The following is a 20768-nucleotide window of genomic DNA, read 5'->3' as shown; positions in this document are numbered from 1 at the left end:
AAACATCATTATTATAGAAACTGGGTATCTATTCTAACTTGCTGTTACTGCCAAAAACGTTATTGTTGAAGTTGTTATTGGCGAGATATTACTGCAGACTCCTCTTGAGCACCTTCCCCACGAGCCTCTAGGTCACTATTGCCGCGTGGTGCGGGGGTGAAGGTCGCGTACTGATGTACATGGCATTTTTTAGCCACTTCTTGTCTCTACCTCGTGTTTTGTGAGGTAAACTCGCGCATTCATGGTTTTTGGTTATGATTTTTGGTCATTCGCGCACAATGTGATTCGCGCACTGTGCGAGCTTACTGTATCCCAATACTCCGAATTCTTCAAGGCAAAATTTTTCAAAATTTTCTGGGTTTTTTAAAAACTCATCTGGACTTTATCTATTGATTTATCTGGCTTGGACTTGCTTTTGGGCTTGGATGTACCTGCCTGCAACTATTCATCTACAGTTCTATGCATTTCCAGTAAGTAAAACAATAACCCATATAATTTTAACTGTTTAATTAACGATCATGTACCGGTACATATTTATAATGTTTTCAGAGGTCCCTCCCAACAGTCCAAAAAAAAACGGTAGTCTGAGAGACCCTTGGTCCCCTGCTCTGTGGATAACAGGACTTTTACCGTATAGAGTAATCTCTTTATTATCTGGATGCCCAAGAACCGGACACCTACTACCCAGACATTCAGGGCCTGGGCCTTCGGACCCCCCCCCCCCCAAAAGGGGGGGGGGATCTGATTTCCCCCCCCCCAACCAGTAATTTGAAACTGGCGAGGCGCCGAACAGCTGTGTTTACACAAGGCCGCCAGCCCCCTGCTGTTCCTCCCCCCTCCCCAGTTACCGCCTAACTACCATTGTGAGTGGATGCTCATCGCAATGGATGCCACACATGCTCATTTTTGTAAATAAACATTGAATAAACCGCAATACCTCACCACTAGACCACATGGGAATTTACAGTGTTATGCATTGTTAAGAAATTAGAATTTAGTGTGCAAAGGATTAAGTGTGGAGTGTAAACTGGTGGTTGAAACTGGCGTCGCGCAATTAAGAACTGAATGTGCAGTGTTAAACAATTATAACTCACAATGCAAAGAATTAAGTGCAGCACAACATTGGATTACTGTAGCACCGGCCAGGGTAATCTGGACCAGGTTTTGACAAACTTTGATGTAGTTTCCATATTTATTGAAATAAACAAACAAAAACTTAATACAAACATGGGAGGGTCATTACCTACATGACACTAAAGTTTGAACAATTTTCCATTGTAGCTTTCTGAGCAATACACTGAGAAGTGTGGACCACACTGTTAAACAAAATGGGGTAAATCGGACCACACTCCGGGGTAATTCAGACCACCATGGAAAAAAAAAAAGAAAATCCTTTTAAAAATTAGACAAACATCTTCAAAAACTGAAACAACATGTCATATGCCCATGGCCCTTTCGCAGGCAAAATAAATAATACAAAAATCTCGCTTCTTTGCTCCTTGTTCACTGTTACACCTTAGTTTGTTAATTCCTTAATATAACACCTGATGTTAACATATTCATTCAAGAGATGTTTTACATCAAAGGTGAAAGGGACTGTTCCCCTTACAGTTTAGTGTCCACAAAAAATGAACTGTCTGTGTACTGAAGAGACATCATCCCCGAAAGGCCAGTCAGAGTGACTACTATTAGGTTTACTGTATAAGAACTTAAGAATCACTTCATCATTATCTATTTCCATTACTCTTAAGTGTTGTTTTGTTCACTTTGTATATCTTTGCTGCTTTGTTTATAGAATATAGTTTGTTTTTCACAGCTTTTATTGCATCTTTTAACCTGTCTTCATTTTCGAGGTCTATGTTAGTTTTTCTTTTATAATTTCTAGGCATTTTTACTTGTTTACTATACCAGAATCCTTAAACTAATTCAGTATCAGCAACATCCTGAAATGAAAAAAACAAGTGTAAATGAACGGTTAAAAATCACCGTGTTATGGTGTGTGAGGTACATCACGCTGGTCTGATTAATCCTGGCAGTGTTTTTGTCACCAGGGGAAATGTGGACCAAAATTGAGCATTAATTATTAGAAAATGAGGCAAGATTGAGCATTTCTGATTTTTCCATGTTAAACTAGAGGAAATGCACTCTATATACACCGATTTACAAGGAGACACTCCGTCATGTCTTTGCACCATAAGAAAGTTTGCCAAATCAGCCGATTTTGTAAACAAACTTCACTGCTACTTTATTTTGTTGACATTTTATCCTCTTTTTTTCTTTTGTTCCTCAGTTCTGTTACATATTGATTTTTGCATTCATATCAACACTAGAAATGTTAAAATGGTTGCTTTACTACACGGGATATTAAAAACTTCTAAACTTTTATTTATACAGAAACTAGCACCAAAGCAATGAAGGTGGTCCAAATAGTAACGGTCCGTTGGACGGTCCGGTTTACCCGGCTGACGTTACATTCATCAAGAGCATTTTCACCACTGCCAGAGCCTTAGAGGAGACAGCCACAGACGTGCTATAAGTACCCTGTACACTGCTAAATATTTTCCATAGTCACTTCTAATTCCTCATTCTCTGGTTCATTTTCATTTATTTCATGCGTAATGTTCCTTATTGGTGTAAATAGGGTCTTAAATAGGTCCTATGCATGTCCGGTAGGGAGTTATTTAGGTGGCTTTCAAAGTCCGGCTGGGTTAGGGTCCATAAGTACCAGTCCGGGAGGCAGGGGCCCAGTATCTGGACAAAACCAATTCTCAGACATGCCTTTGGCTCTACTACATCGGATATTGGAGGGATTACTGTATGATTTTTTACTTTTTATACAGTATACACTACACACACATATGGGGATATAACACAACTTACTCCTGCAATGATCTTGAGACACTCAGATACCCACCTACCCTTCCACAGACCTCACTACAATCTTATAAACTCTTTAACAACTTTCATTAGATCCACAATGCCATAACTACCTTACAGTCCTTTTCACAGGCTCTCCACTGTCTGTCACATTGCAGATGTTTGATTCACACATCCTCTACCTCTTCTTAAGCAACCCTTTTTGTTACTGATCAGATATTCTGATGCATTCCTTACCTTCTGTATGATAATTCTTACATGTACAGTGGGGCACCATTTTTCGCGCCTAATTGGGTCCAAAAATAATGTGCGAAAGTGGAATTAGCGAAACTTGGGGCATTGTCTTTATGGCAAAAAGGCTAATTGGTTCCCGGTTATCCTAAAGTAACATCAGATTTTCATTTTCACTTGCAATACAGTACATCAAATCACTATTGTACATTGCATTGTGAGATACAAACAATAAAAACTGTACAGTACACATTATATGAGGAGAAACATACCACAGAGACCAGGTTGAGGTGTTTAATGGATGTTGGGGGTAAGTATCCGAGGCGCGTGGCGGGCTTATTTAGCCACGCCAGACGTATTGGCGCCACCTCTTGCTGCCTCGCTGCCACTCACTCTCTCTGCCTCCTCAGATGCAACTTGATGCAACACTTCCACTCTGTGCTGAATTTCCCTTTGTGCTAGGTTCTCTTGAACAAATCCATCGAAATCTTCATCCAGGTTAAGCTCCTCTATGGCCTTGGCCTTGGCCTTTCCTCCCGACTTTGAATGTCCCGGCCACTTTTTATCACCACCTCTGCCTCCCGGCCCTCCCCCCACACCACCAGGCTCTCCCCCCACACCACCAGGCCCTTTCCCCACACTACCAGGTATAGTAGAGGCCATTGAACCGTGAGAATCCAACACAATGGAGCTAGCACGCTCGTACACAATGGAGGGAATGGGTGGACAGAGTGTTGACATGACGTCATTCAAGATGGCATTGGGTTGCGGGCGGGCGGTGCAGGAAATTCAAAGTTCAAAATATTGTCCCAAACCCAAAATTTGTGCGCGAAAATCAATTTTTTTCAAGCGAAAGTGGAAGTTAGGTAATATTTGGTGCATGCCGCGAAAGTGGATTCCGCGAATCCTGCTGTAGTGAAAGTTGGTGCACTACTGTACCTTCCTACAACCCTCAACAGCCTTATATTGTGATAAAAATTTTATTTACTCCAATCACTTTTGGTTCTGAACAAAGAACTACCACAATATTCTTCCTCTTTACTGGTACAATAACACTGACTGAAGTTTTCTCACACAGTTCCAACTAACACTTTATTTGGTAAATTACCAGATGATTTTTCCTGTGTACAGTACAGGTTTCCCCCCTCTTAACACTTTATTCTCCACTTCACTTAACACTACAATGCACTTCATCAACCTCGCATGCTTTCCCATTTTTTCAACTGCTTCACATTTTTCACTTGTGCCAGTGTCACACTGACAGCAACAAATAGGAACAGTTACAGAGTGCAATACCCATGCCCACCAACTGATCTTAGGACTGAACATTTTGCCTACTGACCTTGGCCTTCAACCAACTGCTCTCAAAACTGACTTATTTCATTCTTGCTTGAACCTTAACTTTTCCACCATGCTAGGTTCAAATTGGATAAATGCTGTTTAAGATGATGACCTTGCCCAGTAATTCTGACATTTAAATGACTGTTCTTATACTTGAATCCCTTTCCCTTTCACAAACTTTAGTTTATACTGAATAATAATTGCTTAAGATAACCCTGTCTTGTGACCTTGATCTTTAACCTACTGTTTTATAAATAATAATAGCTGTCACCCCACTGGCTGATTTTCAACACTTCCACCATGTCTGGATCAAATCATATCAAAATAGGTTTAGTTACCGTGTTCACACCAGATTGTGGTAGGTGGGGGCACTCACCATCCACTCACTCGATGTAGTGCTGCTCTCGGGTGTCTGGCCTTTCCTTTCCTCCATCCTTCTCTCCTTCCATTCTCTTCTGTCTTTCTTTCCTTCACTCTTTCCTCATCCTTCTGCCTACGGGTGACTTTACACTCCCTCTTCTGTCTTTCTTTCCTTCATTCTTTCCTCTTCCTTATGCCTGTGAGTGACTCTACACTGAGTGACATGCCAAATGGTTTCCTGTACACCAGGAAACTATTTAATACGCTGGGTGGTAACCACATAACTAAATTTTGGCGACTGGTGGTTTAGTAGGTAATTACGGCACTCCAATCGGATTGAGCCGGTGAAGGCTTATATCCAAAGGGTGGTTGGGGTTTACTGTTTACGTAACGCCACTCAGGGATGAGTGAGGCTGTCACTTTCATCTTAAATGTCAGGATCAACTTGCCTAGCCCTGGGCTCCAACACTCCTCACGGGGCAACATAGGATTGGATGATGAAGATGAATATGTTCACACCAGATACAAAAGTTGAAATGTGACCTTGACCTCTTGTCACTTCTTGCTTGCCTTACCATCAATCCTTCTACCAAGTTTGGGCTGAATCGGATACAAACTTAAAGATGACTTAGCTTGGTCAATCTTTGACCTAGCCCAGTGGCCTTGGACACTGACTTATTGTTTTAAACAGTAGACCTACTCCTTGACTATCACTTTTGCTATATTGTTATCTCACACACACACACACACACACAAACATTATATACTGTAATCCAGTGTTGCCCCATGTGGGGCGTAGGAGTCCTGGCCTAAGGCAAATTGGTCCGGGCATTTAACCCGAGGCGTCCCGTCGACGTATGCGTACATTGCAACATTATGTAACTGCCAGTCCCGACGACATACTGGTAAGTCTCACAATTGCAAGGTTCCTAATTTGCACAATTTTCAATTTTCGCATGTGATTTTTGGTATGTATACACGGGACACCTTCCTCTGTTCCTCTACAAAATGCCAGGCAGGGACAATGCCTTACACCGCATAACCTCCCCCCCCCCCCAGTCTCGGCAATTCACCTGTTACCAGTGACCTGGTCAATAAAGACATTCAGGGCCAGAGTGACTCCCCAATTGATGACAATGTGGAGGACAAAGTTTACATAGCATTAGAGGAAGAAACAGAAATGATGATCAGGTAATGTTGCCAAAAAAGGTGAGGTATGTTGATGAGTTAGTGAGTGAAACAATGCTTATAATGCCTATATTACTGTTTGAAAACCAATATACTCTCGTACTACATATAAATTTGTACCAAGTAAATAAATAAATACCGTTTATGAGTGGTGTGGAATAGTTACCCCCCCCCACAGAACTCGTTTTCTTTGGAGCCCAGCCTGATAGAAAACCTAGTACGGTAAGGAGGTACTGCTACCTGTATCGAGTATTTTAAACCTCAGGTGAGTGATTTCTCTATGAATTTTCGATGTTTCTCACCAAAAGCAGAGGTTTTAGCAAAAAAAAAAAAAAAAAAAAAAAAGAGCTCAGGACTGGGGGGTATCGGAGGTGCGAAATCAGTCGGGACGTGACGGGTTAAGATGACGGTGACCAGCCTCACTCATCTCTGAGTGCCATTATGTGAGCAATAAACCCCAACTACCCCTTGGACATAAACCTGTACCGGCTCAATCTGAATGGAGTGCCATAATTACCCACTAAACCACCAGGTGCCATAATTTGGTTTTATGGGTACCACCCAGCATACTAAATGGTTTGTTGTTGCACAGGAAACCATTTGGTTTGTCACTCAGTGTAGAGTCACCCACAGACAGAAGGAGGAGGAAAAAAGGAAGGAAAGAAATACAGATGAAGAAGTAAGGAAAGAAGGAAGAAAGAAAGGAAAGGGCAGGCACCCATGAGAAGCACTGCATCAAGTGAGTGGATGGTAAGTGCCCCACCTACGAATAACACACACACACACACACAGGTCGCCGACAGAGACGGAGCTCTCCTGGATCGAGGGAAAATAATCGCTGAATCAGCGACGAAAAGAAGACCAGCCAATTTGTGTTTATGTTAAAGAGCATGTGAGTGGTGGTCCTGTCGGACAGTAGTTACAAAAACCACGGTTTCGGTCATAAAAAGAACAAGCTACAGTGAAAATAGTCTCCATATGGTTGATTCATGGCGGAGGGGGACGGTGCATTGTTTACAATCGGCGAGAGAGACTTTGAGGGCTTTTCTGAAGAGGATGTGGCAGACGGAAGTACTGTATTAAGTTGAACCAAACAAGAATAGCAGGTGTGGACAAAACAGCAGAGAGGAATGTCCAGGAGATTAAAAAGGTATGGGCAGTAATTAAAGAGTTACAGGAATGGACTATAGAGCAGGAAAACGAGATCAAAAGTCTGCGAAATAAACTGGAAAAAATTTGTACTCGTAGTGACGAACAAGAAAGAGAAGTTACTGAATTAAAAGTGAGCAATGAATCAGCCTCAAATGAAATAAAACAGCTTAAGAGGAAGAACAAGAGGTTGAAAGAAGAAAGAGACAGGATGAAAAGCAAACTAGATGAGTATAATCCAAATCAAGAATACAGGACGAGCACATTAAAGAAATCAAGGAGCAACATAACGGGTGGAAAAAATTCAGGAAGAGGGAAATGTAAATTTGAAAGAGATTATAGAACAACAAAGCAAGGAAAAGGTGGAGAGGGAAGTGGTTAGGGTGCTGAGAAGTAAAGAATCTTTAGTTAGGGATGCAGAAAATAAGAAAAAATGTGTAATAGTTTCAGGAGTTAAAGAAAAACGTATGACAATAAGATCAGAAAGAGAAAGAGAAGAACTGAGTAAAGTTAAAGAAATAATATCAGTAATCATGGAGGAAAACAACGAAGCTCAAGAAGAGATTGAAGAGGTGTTTAGGTTAGGAAAGTACCGGTATGAGGAAGGATTGGCAAGGCCATTGAAGGTAAAGTTTAAGTCTCAGGCAACAGTAAACGAAATTATCAGTAGAACATGGAAATTATCACACAAGGAAGGGTTGAAAGATGTTTGGATAAGAAGAGATGCAAATGAGGAAGAAAGAGATAAAATAAAGGAGTTAGTAAAGGAAGCAAAGGTAAAAAACGAACAGAGAACGGAGGAAAAGAAGACAGTGTTTTATTGCAGAGTCATGGATCAGAAACTAAGGAAGTGGTACCAGCAAAGAGAAGGAGAAAAGAGGGTATAAAAAACATCAAAAATAACTGGAAGGTGGCATACACTAATGTTGATGGTTTAATATCAGCAAGGCTAGAAATCAATGATTTTTTGAGGGTTCATGAACCTGATGTTATGTGCTTTGTAGAGACCAAATTAAGAGAAGATATTGATGTTCATATGGGTGATGGTAAATACAAACTGTGGAGAAGAGACAGAAAAGAAAAAACGGGAGGAGGAGTGATGATAGCAGTGAAGAACAACATAAATGTAGATACCATGGAAATGGGAGAAGGCAGGGCCGAAGTGATATGAAATTAGAAACTGGAGAGAATAGCAAGAGAGACATGGCAGTAGTCTATGTTCCCCCTAAGACAAGAGCATGGAGTGATGATGAATACCAGGAAATGTTGGCAGACATGGCTAGTTATTTTCAGAAAAAGATTGAGAAAAGCAACAATATAAGTTTGATGGGTGACTTCAATTGTAAAGGTGAACTGGGAGGAATGGGACTCAGGAGGCAGTGAAGATTCGTGGGGCACTATTTTATTAAATATAAACAATGAACAATGTGATGTCGCAATGGGTTAAAGAAGAGACACGGTTCCGAGGTGAGGACACACCAGCAAGACTAGACTTACTGTTTACCAAAGAACCCGATGTAACAGAATCCTTGAAATATCTGTGTCCTATTGGAAAAAGTGATCATGTGGTCACTGAGTTCCAGGTGATAACAGGGAACGTGAAGCCAAGAGACGAGCTTTATGGGCAGGGAAGATACAACTTTGGGAAAGCAAATTTACAGGATTGAGAACATTTTTTGAAAATGCAGATTGGAGAAAATTCAGAGAAACAAGAGAGATACAGAGGAAGTGGGATATTTTTCTGGGCCTCTATAATTCGGGACTGGAAAAACTTGTGCCATGAGTAAGGGGGAAAGGAAACAGGAAAAAGGAGTGGTTTAATAGAAGGTGTATGATAGCATAAAAAGAGAGACACACAGTGTGGAACAACTGGAGACAGAGAGGGAACAACTGAACAAAGGAAGAATATAAAAGAACTAGAAATGAATACACAAGAATACGTAGAGAGGAAAAAAGGAATTTTGAAAAAGGTATAATAGATAAATGTAAGGATGAACCCAAACTGTTTTACAGATTTGTCAATGGTAAACTGAAACAAAAGGAAGGAATCACCAAACCGAAAGTAGAAGGAGAGGTCTATAAAGATGCAGCAATGCAAGCAGAAATAATGAACAAATGTTTCCAATCAGTTTTCACTAATGAAAAGGAGTTTGTGGAAGGGGTGGGAGTGACTAGAAATGCTGTGATAAAAGATATAAAAGTGGAAGTACAGGAAGTGTATAAATTACTGGAAACTCAAGACGTAAGGAAAACCCCAGGACCAGATGGAGTCTCTAATTGGGTACTGAAGGAATGCAGAAAACAACTGGCGGATAAGATTCACAGTTTAATTGTGTGTTCTCTGGAAGAGGGGAAAGTGCCTCAAGAATGGAAGAGAGGAAATGTGGTACCAATTTATAAAGGAGGAAACAGGGAAGAACCCCTGAATTATAGACCAGTGTCCCTAACCAGCATGGTCGCAAAATTGTGTGAAAGAATTCTGAAAGATGGATGGATAAAATATCTGGAAGAAATGAATATTTTGGCTGATAGCCAGTTTGGATTTAGTAGTGGAAGGTCATGCGTTTCCAACTTATTGAGCTTTTACTCAAGAGCAATTGACATTCTACAGGAGAGAGATGGTTGGGTGGATTGTGTGTATTTAGATTTGGAGAAGGCCTTCGACAAAGTACCCCATAAGAGACTAATGTGGAAACTAGAGCATATAGGAGGACTGAAGGGGAACCTCCTGAAATGGATGAGAGACTTTTTGAGAAACAGACAAATGAGGACAGTAATAAATGATAGGATGTCTGGATGGAGGGAAGTAACAAGTGGAGTCCCACAGGGCTCGGTGTTGGCACCAGTAATGTTCCTGATTTATGTAAATGATATGGTAGATGGAGTAAATAGTTATGCAAGTCTGTTTGCTGATGATGCAAAGATCTTGAGGAGGGTAGAAGTTGAGGAGGATTGTAAAATGCTGCAGGAGGATCTGGACAGGATACACGATTGGAGCTGGATGTGGGAAATAAAATTTAATGCAAAGAAATGTAAAATATTGGAAATGGGTAAAAGTACCAAGAGGCCATCATTGAATTATTTGATGGGTAACGAACCAATCACAAAAGCAAGAGAAGAAAAAGATTTGGGATTGCTGGTCCAGGACAGTTTGTCACCTACACATTAACAAGGGAGTTAGAGAGACATATTAACTCCTGACTAATATAAGAGCAGCTTTTCATTATATGGATGAGGAGATGATGAAAAAATTGATAGTGGCTATGATTCACCCCAGGTTAGAATATGCAGCAGTAGTGTGGTCCTCACACAAAAAGAAAGATATAAACAAGATTGAGAGAATACAAAGAACAGCAACCAAAATGGTCCCCAGTCTGGCAGATGTCGTACAGAGAAAGGCTGGAAAAGCTGGATTTGCCTTCCTTAGAAGAAAGGAGAAGGAGAGGCGATGTGATTGCAGTGTTCAGGACCATGTGAGAGTAGATAAAACTGACAAAGAAGATCTGTTTTTATGGGATAAGAGAGCAACAAGAGGACACAGAATGAAACTGAAGAAGCCAAGCTGCTTGACGGATATTAAGAAATATAGTTTTCCTCATAGATGTATAGATCTGTGGAACGGCCTGGACAAAGAGATCGTCCAGTCTAAAAACTTGAACAAGTTTAAAGCTAAATTTGACTTATTGAGAAACAGAGACGGGACCCCATGAGAGTAGCTCATTTCTGTATATCACAATTAGGTAAATACACACAATATGAGCATGGGTATAATATACCAGGAAACATTTTATAGCTTGGAGCTGACTGAAAATTAGTGGTTACTTTTTACTTTCAGCACTTGAGTACTTTTGAAGATACTTTTTTTACTTTAACTCAAGTACATTAACCTCATGATAGTTTTACATTATCTTGAATAAAAAATTAGTGAAATAATACCGATACTTTAACTTGAGTACCATAGCAAATTGGGTACTTTTAACAACTGCAGGTATTCCATGCCATTTCTCCACTTCCTACATCTTTCCTCCCTCTCCCTCTCATTCTTTGCTTGCAACACCAAGTCATCAGCATACAACATCTCCCATGGAAGTCCATTTCTGAAGCTATGTAGGAGAGCTTCAAGTTTATAAGCAATGTTGGGTTCAAGACTGATCCCTGATGCATGCCAACATTCACTGAAAACTTTACACTCAAACCTCCCTTCAGTCTCAACTGGGTTCCCCCACCCTCTATTGCCATTACCATTCAAACCAGCCACTCCTTGATCCCAAGCTTTCCCAGTGCCCATTTCACCACTTCCCTAGGAACTCTGTCAAAGGCCTTCTCTAAATCAACAAAAACAAAGTACAATTATTATATTATGTTCTTAATATGATAAGCTTACCATCTCCTATCACAATAAACCCAGTAGGCTTTTCTACTATCTGTTACTGAAATATATGAATGCATCATACAACTAAAATGTTAAAGTATGTAATAAGACAAGTACCTTACCGGATTAATACTGGAGTCGGGATTGATCTGCAGAGTATAGATGTCATCCCTGGAGTATTGGAAGAGGCCATAGTATGGGTTGAGCATTTCATGAGAGAGAAGGTAAAGCCACTCCCGTGCTACACCACCGTAGTCCAGACCTTCCTCACCCTTGAATTTCACCATTAGTCTTTTACGCAAATCCTTGGGTCTCATCTTCATTATCTGTCTATAGGATTCCTCAAAAACTTCCCCACGTGGAATGTCAAGTCGACAATGACCACTCTGAGGCTGAAGACATTGCAGCTCAGCACGCAATACCTTCATCTTAGCAACTAGATCACGCTTATATTTTGGGAGGCAATCACCCTCCATGTCTATCACAGCTGGTTCCTTGGGCCCAGGAGTATTGTTATTACTGCTAATTTGCAAGTTGGTACTGTTATTCTGCAGCACCACAGGGTTACTGCTAGTCACACTTGTCATCACACTGTTTCTTTCACTGTTTATATTGTTGCTATTATTAACACTAGTAGGCACAGCAGTAGGACTAACTGGGTTACTATTTACAAGTGAGCTATTGGATTCCTCAAGGTTAGGCACATTGTTTGATATAGTCTCCCCAGAGGTATTGGCCTCAGGTGAAGGGCCTCTGCTGCGTGATGCACTGTTTCTTCGACTACTGGATGATCGGTTACTCCTGTTATTGGCAATGACAGTGGTTGGTACAGGTATATCACTGTTTACACTTGGCCTTGGCTCACTACTACTACCCACCGTCTCAATTATGCTTGTACGATTACTTCCTTCACCACGTGATCTGTGACAGGGAGAGACTAATGTTTACAATTATCAAACAAGATGATGTGAGTAGTATGGGTGTCTCTTACTGCAAGTTATATAATGGTGGATAATACTACATTTTTAGCCAAAAATATATATACCGATTTCTGATGCTCTATGCCATAGAAAGTGAAGAAAACATGCAATCACATACATATAATACAGTACTTGAATTATATGAGAAAAGTAATTTATTTTAAACCAGCTAAATATAGTCAATACAGTGTTCTGAATATACAGTGCTGTAAAATAATGTACAATACATAATTATTTTGGCATTATGAATAAAGAATAGGATGACTTAATTTCTGCAATACATACAGTAATCCCGCATTTTTTGCAGATTTTTTGTCTACGGTTTTGCCCTCTCGCGGATTTTCTTAGCATTAATAAGTTCAACAAAAATATCCTTGAATATACAGAAAAAAAAAAAAAAAAATGAAATTCCCGCAGCTTCCAATTGTAGCGCGGTAAACTCACGCCACCCTCTGTCCCTTTCCCATGGCCCCTCTGCCAGTGTTACCATATCTAGCATAATTTTATTCTTTTAGCATAATTTTGATCAAATTTTCGGGTCTGGAATATTTTTTAGCATATTAGAAGTTTTAGAATCATTCTAGCATAATTTAGAATGGAATATTTTTAGAATAATTTTATAAAAACTACAAATCAGAGAGAGAGAGAGAGAGAGAGAGAGAGAGACGAATAAGGTAAGAAGATGTTTGAATAGTTGGTTACTTTCAGTTTGGGCTTGGTTGGGTTGGATTAGGTTAGGTTAGGTTGGATTAGGTTAGGTTAGGTTAGGTTGGATTAGGTTAGGTTAGGTTCGGTTTGGTTCGGTTAGGTTAGGATAAGTTTGAGCTTTGTACTTTACCCATGAAACCTAGGTTTTTCCGATGGATTTTGGTATGATTCATTTGATTTTCAGCTTCATTTCAGGCGGAAATGACCATTTTCTGTGTTTCCCCCCCTCCCTATAACCCCCGATTCCCCAAAGATCCCTCATTATTTCAGGGGGATGGGGGGGGGGTCATATCTCAAAATCTGGTTATTTCCGACGGAAATGATGCTCAAAATCGAACGAATCACATCAAAATCCATCAGAAAAACATAAGTTTCGTGGGAAAAAGCAGTATGGGTAGATACCGATATTTATCCTCTTACTGTATGTAGGTTCATTTTAATATTTTCATAGTAAACAATATATAATATGTTGCACGAATATGTATAGAATTTTATCATTTAGCGTCAAGTTAGCATAATTCATTTTTTACTTGGAACAAATATGCTCAATCTAGCATAATTTTTTCATTGCCCTAGCATAATTTCGTTGTTTGGATATGGCAACACTGCTCTCTGCCCCGCATTCTTCAGTCCACGCCTGACTGCCTTAAGTGGCTGTTGTGGTTGTAACCACACTATGATATGAGCCTCTTGCCTCCCACTTGCTTTCCACATGGCCCCAGGACGTAAGCCAGCCTCACCAAAGGCTAATAATACAATTAGTAAGAACTCCAAAGTGACAAAACGATCAAGTTATGACCTTAGCAGAGAAAATTGTGTTACTGGACAAGCTAAGAAACGACCGTGCGAGTGTTTGCTATCACCAGTTAATGCATCTTTTTATTTTGTACTGTTTTGTTAATAAATGTGTAGATAATTGTGTATTACAGTACGGTGTTTACGTTTTTCCTTCATAATGGAGTACAGTAATCACTCCAATATCCGGATCAATAGAGCCATCGGTAGGTTCGGATATTGGTTTTGTCCGGATATTGGGCCCCAGCTTATGGACTTGTACTTACGGACCCTAACACAGAGAAACACCTATACAACTCCCTCCGGACATGCATAGCACCTATTTAACACCCAAATCACACCAATAAGGCACATAAATGACTGAAATAAATGCAATAGACACATAAAATGTGGGTTTAGAAGTATGTTCATACATTAATAAACATTCTGGTACTTATGGACTCTAACCGAACCTAACCTAACCGAACCTAACCGAACTCTGAAAAACCCATTCCTACTGCACATGCATGAGGTAAGTTTAGTATGGAAAGAAGTACAGTATGACACTTTCTGGTAAGTATAGTATGGGAAAAATACAATATGAAACATTCTGGTAAATATAGTATGGAAAATAGTACAACATGAAACATTTTGGCTACTTACAGCAAGTCCCTGGCCACCTCGATGAATAACCGCCTCCTCTCGGACTCTGACAGTAAGAACGATTTCCTGAAGCACTTGCACTACACTCTTCCTGAAGTCTTGCACTGAACTTAGTCACTAACACACAGAAGTCCGTTCTTTTCACAGTGTTCACTTTAGTCCAAATAATGTTCCATTAAATTTAAGTGTTGCACATTAACTTTTCCCAAGTTTTTTAAGTTTCCAAAGCCAAAACAAAGAAGGTTAGTTACGTTAAATTTCTTTTCTACTTAGTCTTTTTCTCCCAACTTGAAAACCTTAACACAACACACCGTTTTTTTCACTGCACAACACTCAAAATTCCCGTGTGGTCTAGTGGAGAAGTTCTTGCTGTTTATTCACTGTCAGAGCCCGAGAGTATCACTGGCAGGCGTCCAAGGGGTGCATCAGTGGGTAGTGGTGATGGCGTACCGACTACAGAAGACTCTGAAGACAGCCGCAAACTCACGTCGAGCGGTGACTCCACTGTAGCTGATGTGCTGGGCTGTGGCTCGGAGCATGAGGGCCTGTCTTGGGGAGGCAACGGAGTGGAACCAGGGCTTGGCACAGCGGGGGTCACGGGCCTGAAAAAACTGTCAATCGTTGACTGACGCAAGGACCGACGATTCTGGCGATTGATGATGCGCTGTCGGAGCACGCACTTCCTCCACGAGTCCCAAGGGCCCCATCTCCCTGTCGCAGGCCGGGTGTTCCAGGTAGTCTAGGGACGAACTCTAGATGTTCCCGGAGTGCGCTCAGCTTGGGGATGGCTGGAGTAGTGTCCTGCTGGGCGGAGTCTGCATCATCATCGCCTTCGTCGTCGGAATCTTCAAGTTCGGGACTGACACCAGCAACCGAAGACGCGATCTCGATATCAGACAACGTCTGATACCCAGGATCGCCTCGTCGTCCGTCCAACCACTCACGAACATCGTCCACATCAACATCGTCGCCGTGCGTGCGTAGCCGTGCATGGAAGTCATCCACGTCAAACCCTAGGAAATCGTACTCCACATCTGTTCCGAGAAGCAGACGAGACCAACCATTTTCAAGAGTTTTCACAGGGACTTCCTTCCATGCACTAGCCCAGTTGTACAGCGCAGACTTGATGTTGTAGCGGCGAAGGTTTTCCAAAGTCCGCTTGCCTCGAGTGTCACGTCCTTCCCTGCGCTCGTCCTCGTCCTCGAGAACCACCATCACCTCGTCCAGGAACTTCCGACGGTACAGGCGCTTTGTTGCCACGATCACTCCTTGGTCCATTGGTTGAATGAGAGCAGTCGTATTAGGTGGCAGAAACATGCACCTAATACGGCCATTCTCAGCAACCAAGTCCTTGTCGCACGGGTGGGCAGGTGCATTGTCGAGGAGAAGGAGAGCCTTTACCTGGTCGCGAGGAATTCCCAGTGTCTTCGTCTGGTAATGTATGACCTCCTTGACGAAGTGATGGTGAAACCAGTCTTTGAAAATCACAGCTGTGAACCATGCTTTCAAAGAATGGTACCATACGACAGGAAGGACATCCATCACCCCACGAAGGCACCGAGGCTGCTTTGCACGGCCAACAATAACGGGCTTAAGCCGGTGCATGCCGTTAGCATTGGCACAACACAAAGCAGATATCCGTTCCTTAGAAAGCTTGCGGCCAGGTACACGCTTCTCCGTCTCATCGGCGAGAGTGTTCGTTGGCACCGAGCGATAGAATAGGCCAGTTTCGTCAGCGTTATAGACTTGACCGAGAGTGAGGCCCTCCCTGTCGATCAAGCCTTTCACCTTGTGCCGAAACTCGTCCACTCCATCCTCGTTAGCGTCCAATGCTTCGCCATGTGCTTTACGGTTAGTAAGGCCATGTCGCAACTTGAACGCGAAGAGCCAACCCTCGGATGCCTTGAAGTCTAGGGCGTCGTGAAGCCTTGCAAACTTCTCAGCAGCAGCCTTCAGCTCCGTTCCACGTACCATCACACCAGCTGCACGTTGCTGTCGATACCAAATCAACGTGGAGCGGTCGATCTCTGCATACTTGGGAGTAAACATAACCTTCCTCTCCACGTTGCGTTTGCTTCTCGACGAGAAGTCAGCCGTGTACTGCATGAGCTTGTCTCGGGAACGCTTGATATCAAACAAAGTCGACCGGGCCAGGTTGAACTCGCGGAGAATGCGAGAGGAAGACCAACCCGCATCAACCTTCTCCAATATCTCCCGTTTCTTCTCCAGAGTCAACACCACTCTCTTCCTTTTCTCAGGAGGCGGGGCCATCATCACACACACTAAGAGTAGGGCAGAGAGCAGCAGGAGGCCTTGCAGCAAGTACGGCACCACCACAAAAGCGAGCACGTGGGCAGCCATGACGAAGAGCGCAGGTCCAGTCGCGGTGAGAGACAGGCGGGAAGTGGGGAGGATGCAGCGGCGCTCTATCGGACGTCGGAGGAATGACGAACCAAAACAATGCTCTCACGCGGCGCGCGCGGCAAGTTCAAATTACGGACGGCAAAAAATCGGTTTTTTTTCCAATTTTTTTGGATTTTCGGACCATTTTGGGAATGTTTGATCCCAGGACGATAAGGTTCGGTTAGTGGGGATGTTCGGTTATTGGGCGTCCGGATATTAGAGTGATTACTGTATGTCCTTTCAATCTTGTAAGAAGGTATTTCGGGATGAGTATGGAGGTTTCGGGACAATTCGCAGTCACAACAAACACAAAACAATTCGCCTTCATTAATGAAGATAGCTGTGGGTGACGCTAGAATATAATTCAATGGCGACTACAGCGAGGAAGAAACAAGTTAATTATTGACTAAAGGTGCAACTAATAAATAATACCCAGAACCTACGCTACTGAACATAGACTTTGCTGGATCCCCTTGAAATATAGTTATTAAAGTATTGATTAATTAATAATAAGTATATTGATGAAAGTATTGATTAGTATATTTATAGAATGGCGGGGAATCGTCCAGGGTGCGAATTGTTCTGAAGGGGAATCGTCCATGTTTTGACGGGGAATTGTCTGACGGCGACTTGTCTCGCAATCAGTATGGACATGGACTGTGTGATGGGCAGCATGGTGGACACAAGTGCAAGTTTTCAATTGTTAATAGAGTATTCGCGGAATTGACTTTTCGCGGGGGTTACAAGAACGTAACTACCGCGAAATATGCGGGATTACTGTAATTTAAAAATTTAGCAAACAACTAAGAAAATTACCATGGTAAGTCATATTTTTCACTAAGAATACCATGTGTTTTCAAAATACTGTTCTACCAAAAAAATACCTAGCAATAAAAAAACATTTCTTATTTAAATCACAGTACCATACAGATTTTAATAATACTGTACATTCAAACATACATTCAATGAGAAAGGTAAATAATTACTGAATACCAATATGTGCATGAAACGTGTGTACCTGCTTTCTTACGGTCTCACTACTCTTACTTGATGGTTTATTAATGTATATTCCAAAGAGGGAGAAATGGACGCTTGGTGCTACCAGTGCTTATATTTTCCTAAGACACAAAGTACAGTAGTACCACTTTACACTTGCCTAAGGAAATCCAACCGTTATTAAAAAGGGCACTACTTTTAGTAATGAGCTCTGATAATGAATGTGTTCAGAAACTTATAAACTACTGTGTCATACACCATATGCACATGTAGTTTACCGGTACAAAATACAAATCTATTTCATGTACTGCATTCTAACTTTAAAAAGACTGGAAATGCAGCACAGACCTGAGGATGTTGTTGAGGATATGTGAGTCAGAGAGACGAGGATCAGTGAACTGCGTGGTGCGGTTGGTATGGTCGAGGTAGTAAGGGCGGCCACTGGATGTGTGCCGCAGCTCCCATCCTGGAGGCAGGGGGCCCAGATCATCCATGTTGACATTGCCCAGGTCACGAGGCACTCGAGGGTCGTGCCAAGTGGATGTGCCTGAGTGTATGTTGTAGTAATACACCTGACCTTGCTGTGTTGTCCGCATCTCTGTAATTGCAAAAGTACACTTGTTAAGTCTGTACATTACAAAGTGTTTGCTAAGATGTACATAATTTTCTACAAAAGCATGAGCCCTCAGTCTGAATTACTCTGCTGGTTGATGCTGCAATATTCAAATACATCTTTTTAAAGTATCAGACTGTTGAATGAGAGTTTTTTGTGAGCAGATTATCCTTAGCAAAAAAAAAAGTACAATACTGTACTAATAACAAACATAGTACTGCAAAGGCAACTGCAGTGTCAAAGTTCACAATATAAAGTTGCTTTATTACTAACCAAATCCCTCAGGCAAGTCTGGAGGTTGATGGAGCTGATTACGCGAGAGGTAATGTCGATGTCGGGCTGAGCGCCGTCGCACCGAGTCATGGGTGCGTCGTGACTCTCCACCATCACGCTGGCTTACCCGTTCCACACTCTCAGCTCTACTCCGTCTGTGTTCTCTGTCACGTGTCTCCCTGGCATAACAAACATGCTACAATGTATAAAACCACCTCTGAAAGTTAATTCCACCATCATACTAATTCTGAAGAGTAATTATCTCACACACACACACACACACACACACACACACACACACACACACTTAGGATAGATAGACAGACAGACAGACAGATAAATATAGATATATACATAACTATAGACAGATAGTAACGCCTCACCATACGATGATATGTCAAGTGAAAATCCATTGCACACTCAGTTAACAATTTTTCATATACAATGCAGCCTCGTTATATGATGCCACGCTGTGATAAATCACTATAACAATAATTTAAAACTTATACCCTGTCTCAGTACGACATTGAAAAATCAATTGCAATTAAGCTACAATGATATTTTCGACAGCTATCTCCGAGAATCTTGTACAGATGTGGTGACGCACATAAGCCAAGATGGTAGCCCAGTGTTTACACTGGCTGTGATCACTGCTTTTCGTTTTATTCTGTGCATGAAAGGTCACTGAAACACCATTGCTATCACCAAGTAACAGTGCAAGTGCTTTACAAATGGTTCAGTATACAATACTGAGTGAACTGATACTTTTTTGTGTGTGAAATACTGAAACTTGGAAACCGAGTCAACCTTACGTAACCATCATCCCCATAACACGCCACTACTAAGATGACTGAGCCAAGATGCCTGCCCAGTGTTTACACTGGCTGTAATCAATGCTTTTCATTCTGTTTTGTTAATGAAAGGCCACTAAAGCACCATTGCTATCAACAAATAACAGTGCAAAAGCTTCACAAATAGTGCAGAGTATGATATCAAGTGGTGATACCAAATCTTTTAGTGTGAAGTGATCGTACAGCCCCTCCAACTTGGTGACAAATCGTACTGGCATAGGACAAACCAGGTGGGTGGCAGTGTTTTTCTTTGGTCATTTTAGGCTCTGCAGTTGAGACCACCCTCCCTAACCCCATTGAAACCATGTTATCTTGACCTCATTATGTGATAATTCATTATGCAATAGGTCTTGACTTGATGCAACCATATTGCAAAACAAGGCCGGACTGTATCAAGGTCGATATAACATGGGTTAAGTAGGGACATGGAGGGCATCCTAAGACACCCCCCCCCCACACACACACAAAAGGTTTGCTCTTGGCACCCTCAGTAGCACCATGCTTTCCACTAGGGGTAGCATCCCAGCCAGATATGATTTTCAAGTCACGTGTTTCTGTATTTCACACAACGAAAAGTTATCACCACTTAGCATAGCACACAGCACTATTTGTTGGGTACTTGTGCTGTTATCTGGCAATAACACTGGTGTTTCAATGGCCTTTTATGCACAAACTGGAATGAAAGGCAGAGTGTTACAGTGAATGTAAACAGTGGGCAGCCATCCTGGCTCACACAGCTGACTGGGAGGCACCATATATGCACAGGAGACACAAATTTCAGTACTTCATGCACAAAAAGTCATCACTTCACTTAACATCCTGCACTGCATTACGTGTTACGCATTTGCACTGTTATGTGACGACAGCACTGGTGTTTCAATGGCCTTTCATGCACAAAATGGAACAAAAGACAGATGATCACAGATATTGTAAACACTGGGTGGATATCTTGGCTCAAACAGCTGACTGGGAGGCATCATTCTAGAGAA

The 20768-nt window shown here is 41.8% G+C and overlaps 1 protein-coding gene across 2 annotated transcripts in view; it reads right to left on the bottom strand.

The window, feature by feature from the left end:
- Smurf (SMAD specific E3 ubiquitin protein ligase) overlaps positions 1-20768 on the bottom strand; it is a 416911-nt gene that overhangs the window by 55431 nt on the left and 340712 nt on the right. For both annotated transcript variants that reach the window (XM_080267279.1, XM_080267280.1), the window contains exons 8-10: positions 18929-19107; positions 18391-18640; positions 11641-12439 (exon numbers count right to left, since the gene is read on the bottom strand). In XM_080267279.1, coding sequence (XP_080123405.1) covers positions 11641-12439; positions 18391-18640; positions 18929-19107 — 1228 coding nt within the window. The remainder of the gene's footprint in view (positions 1-11640; positions 12440-18390; positions 18641-18928; positions 19108-20768) is intronic.

This window comes from Coenobita brevimanus, chromosome 23, assembly GCF_032717465.1.
Source record: "Coenobita brevimanus isolate Jiangsu-jjx chromosome 23, ASM3271746v2, whole genome shotgun sequence".
In the NCBI taxonomy this organism is placed as follows: domain Eukaryota; kingdom Metazoa; phylum Arthropoda; class Malacostraca; order Decapoda; family Coenobitidae; genus Coenobita; species Coenobita brevimanus.
Note: the sequence above shows the minus strand (reverse complement) of the source record. Positions and strands in the feature narration are given on the sequence as shown.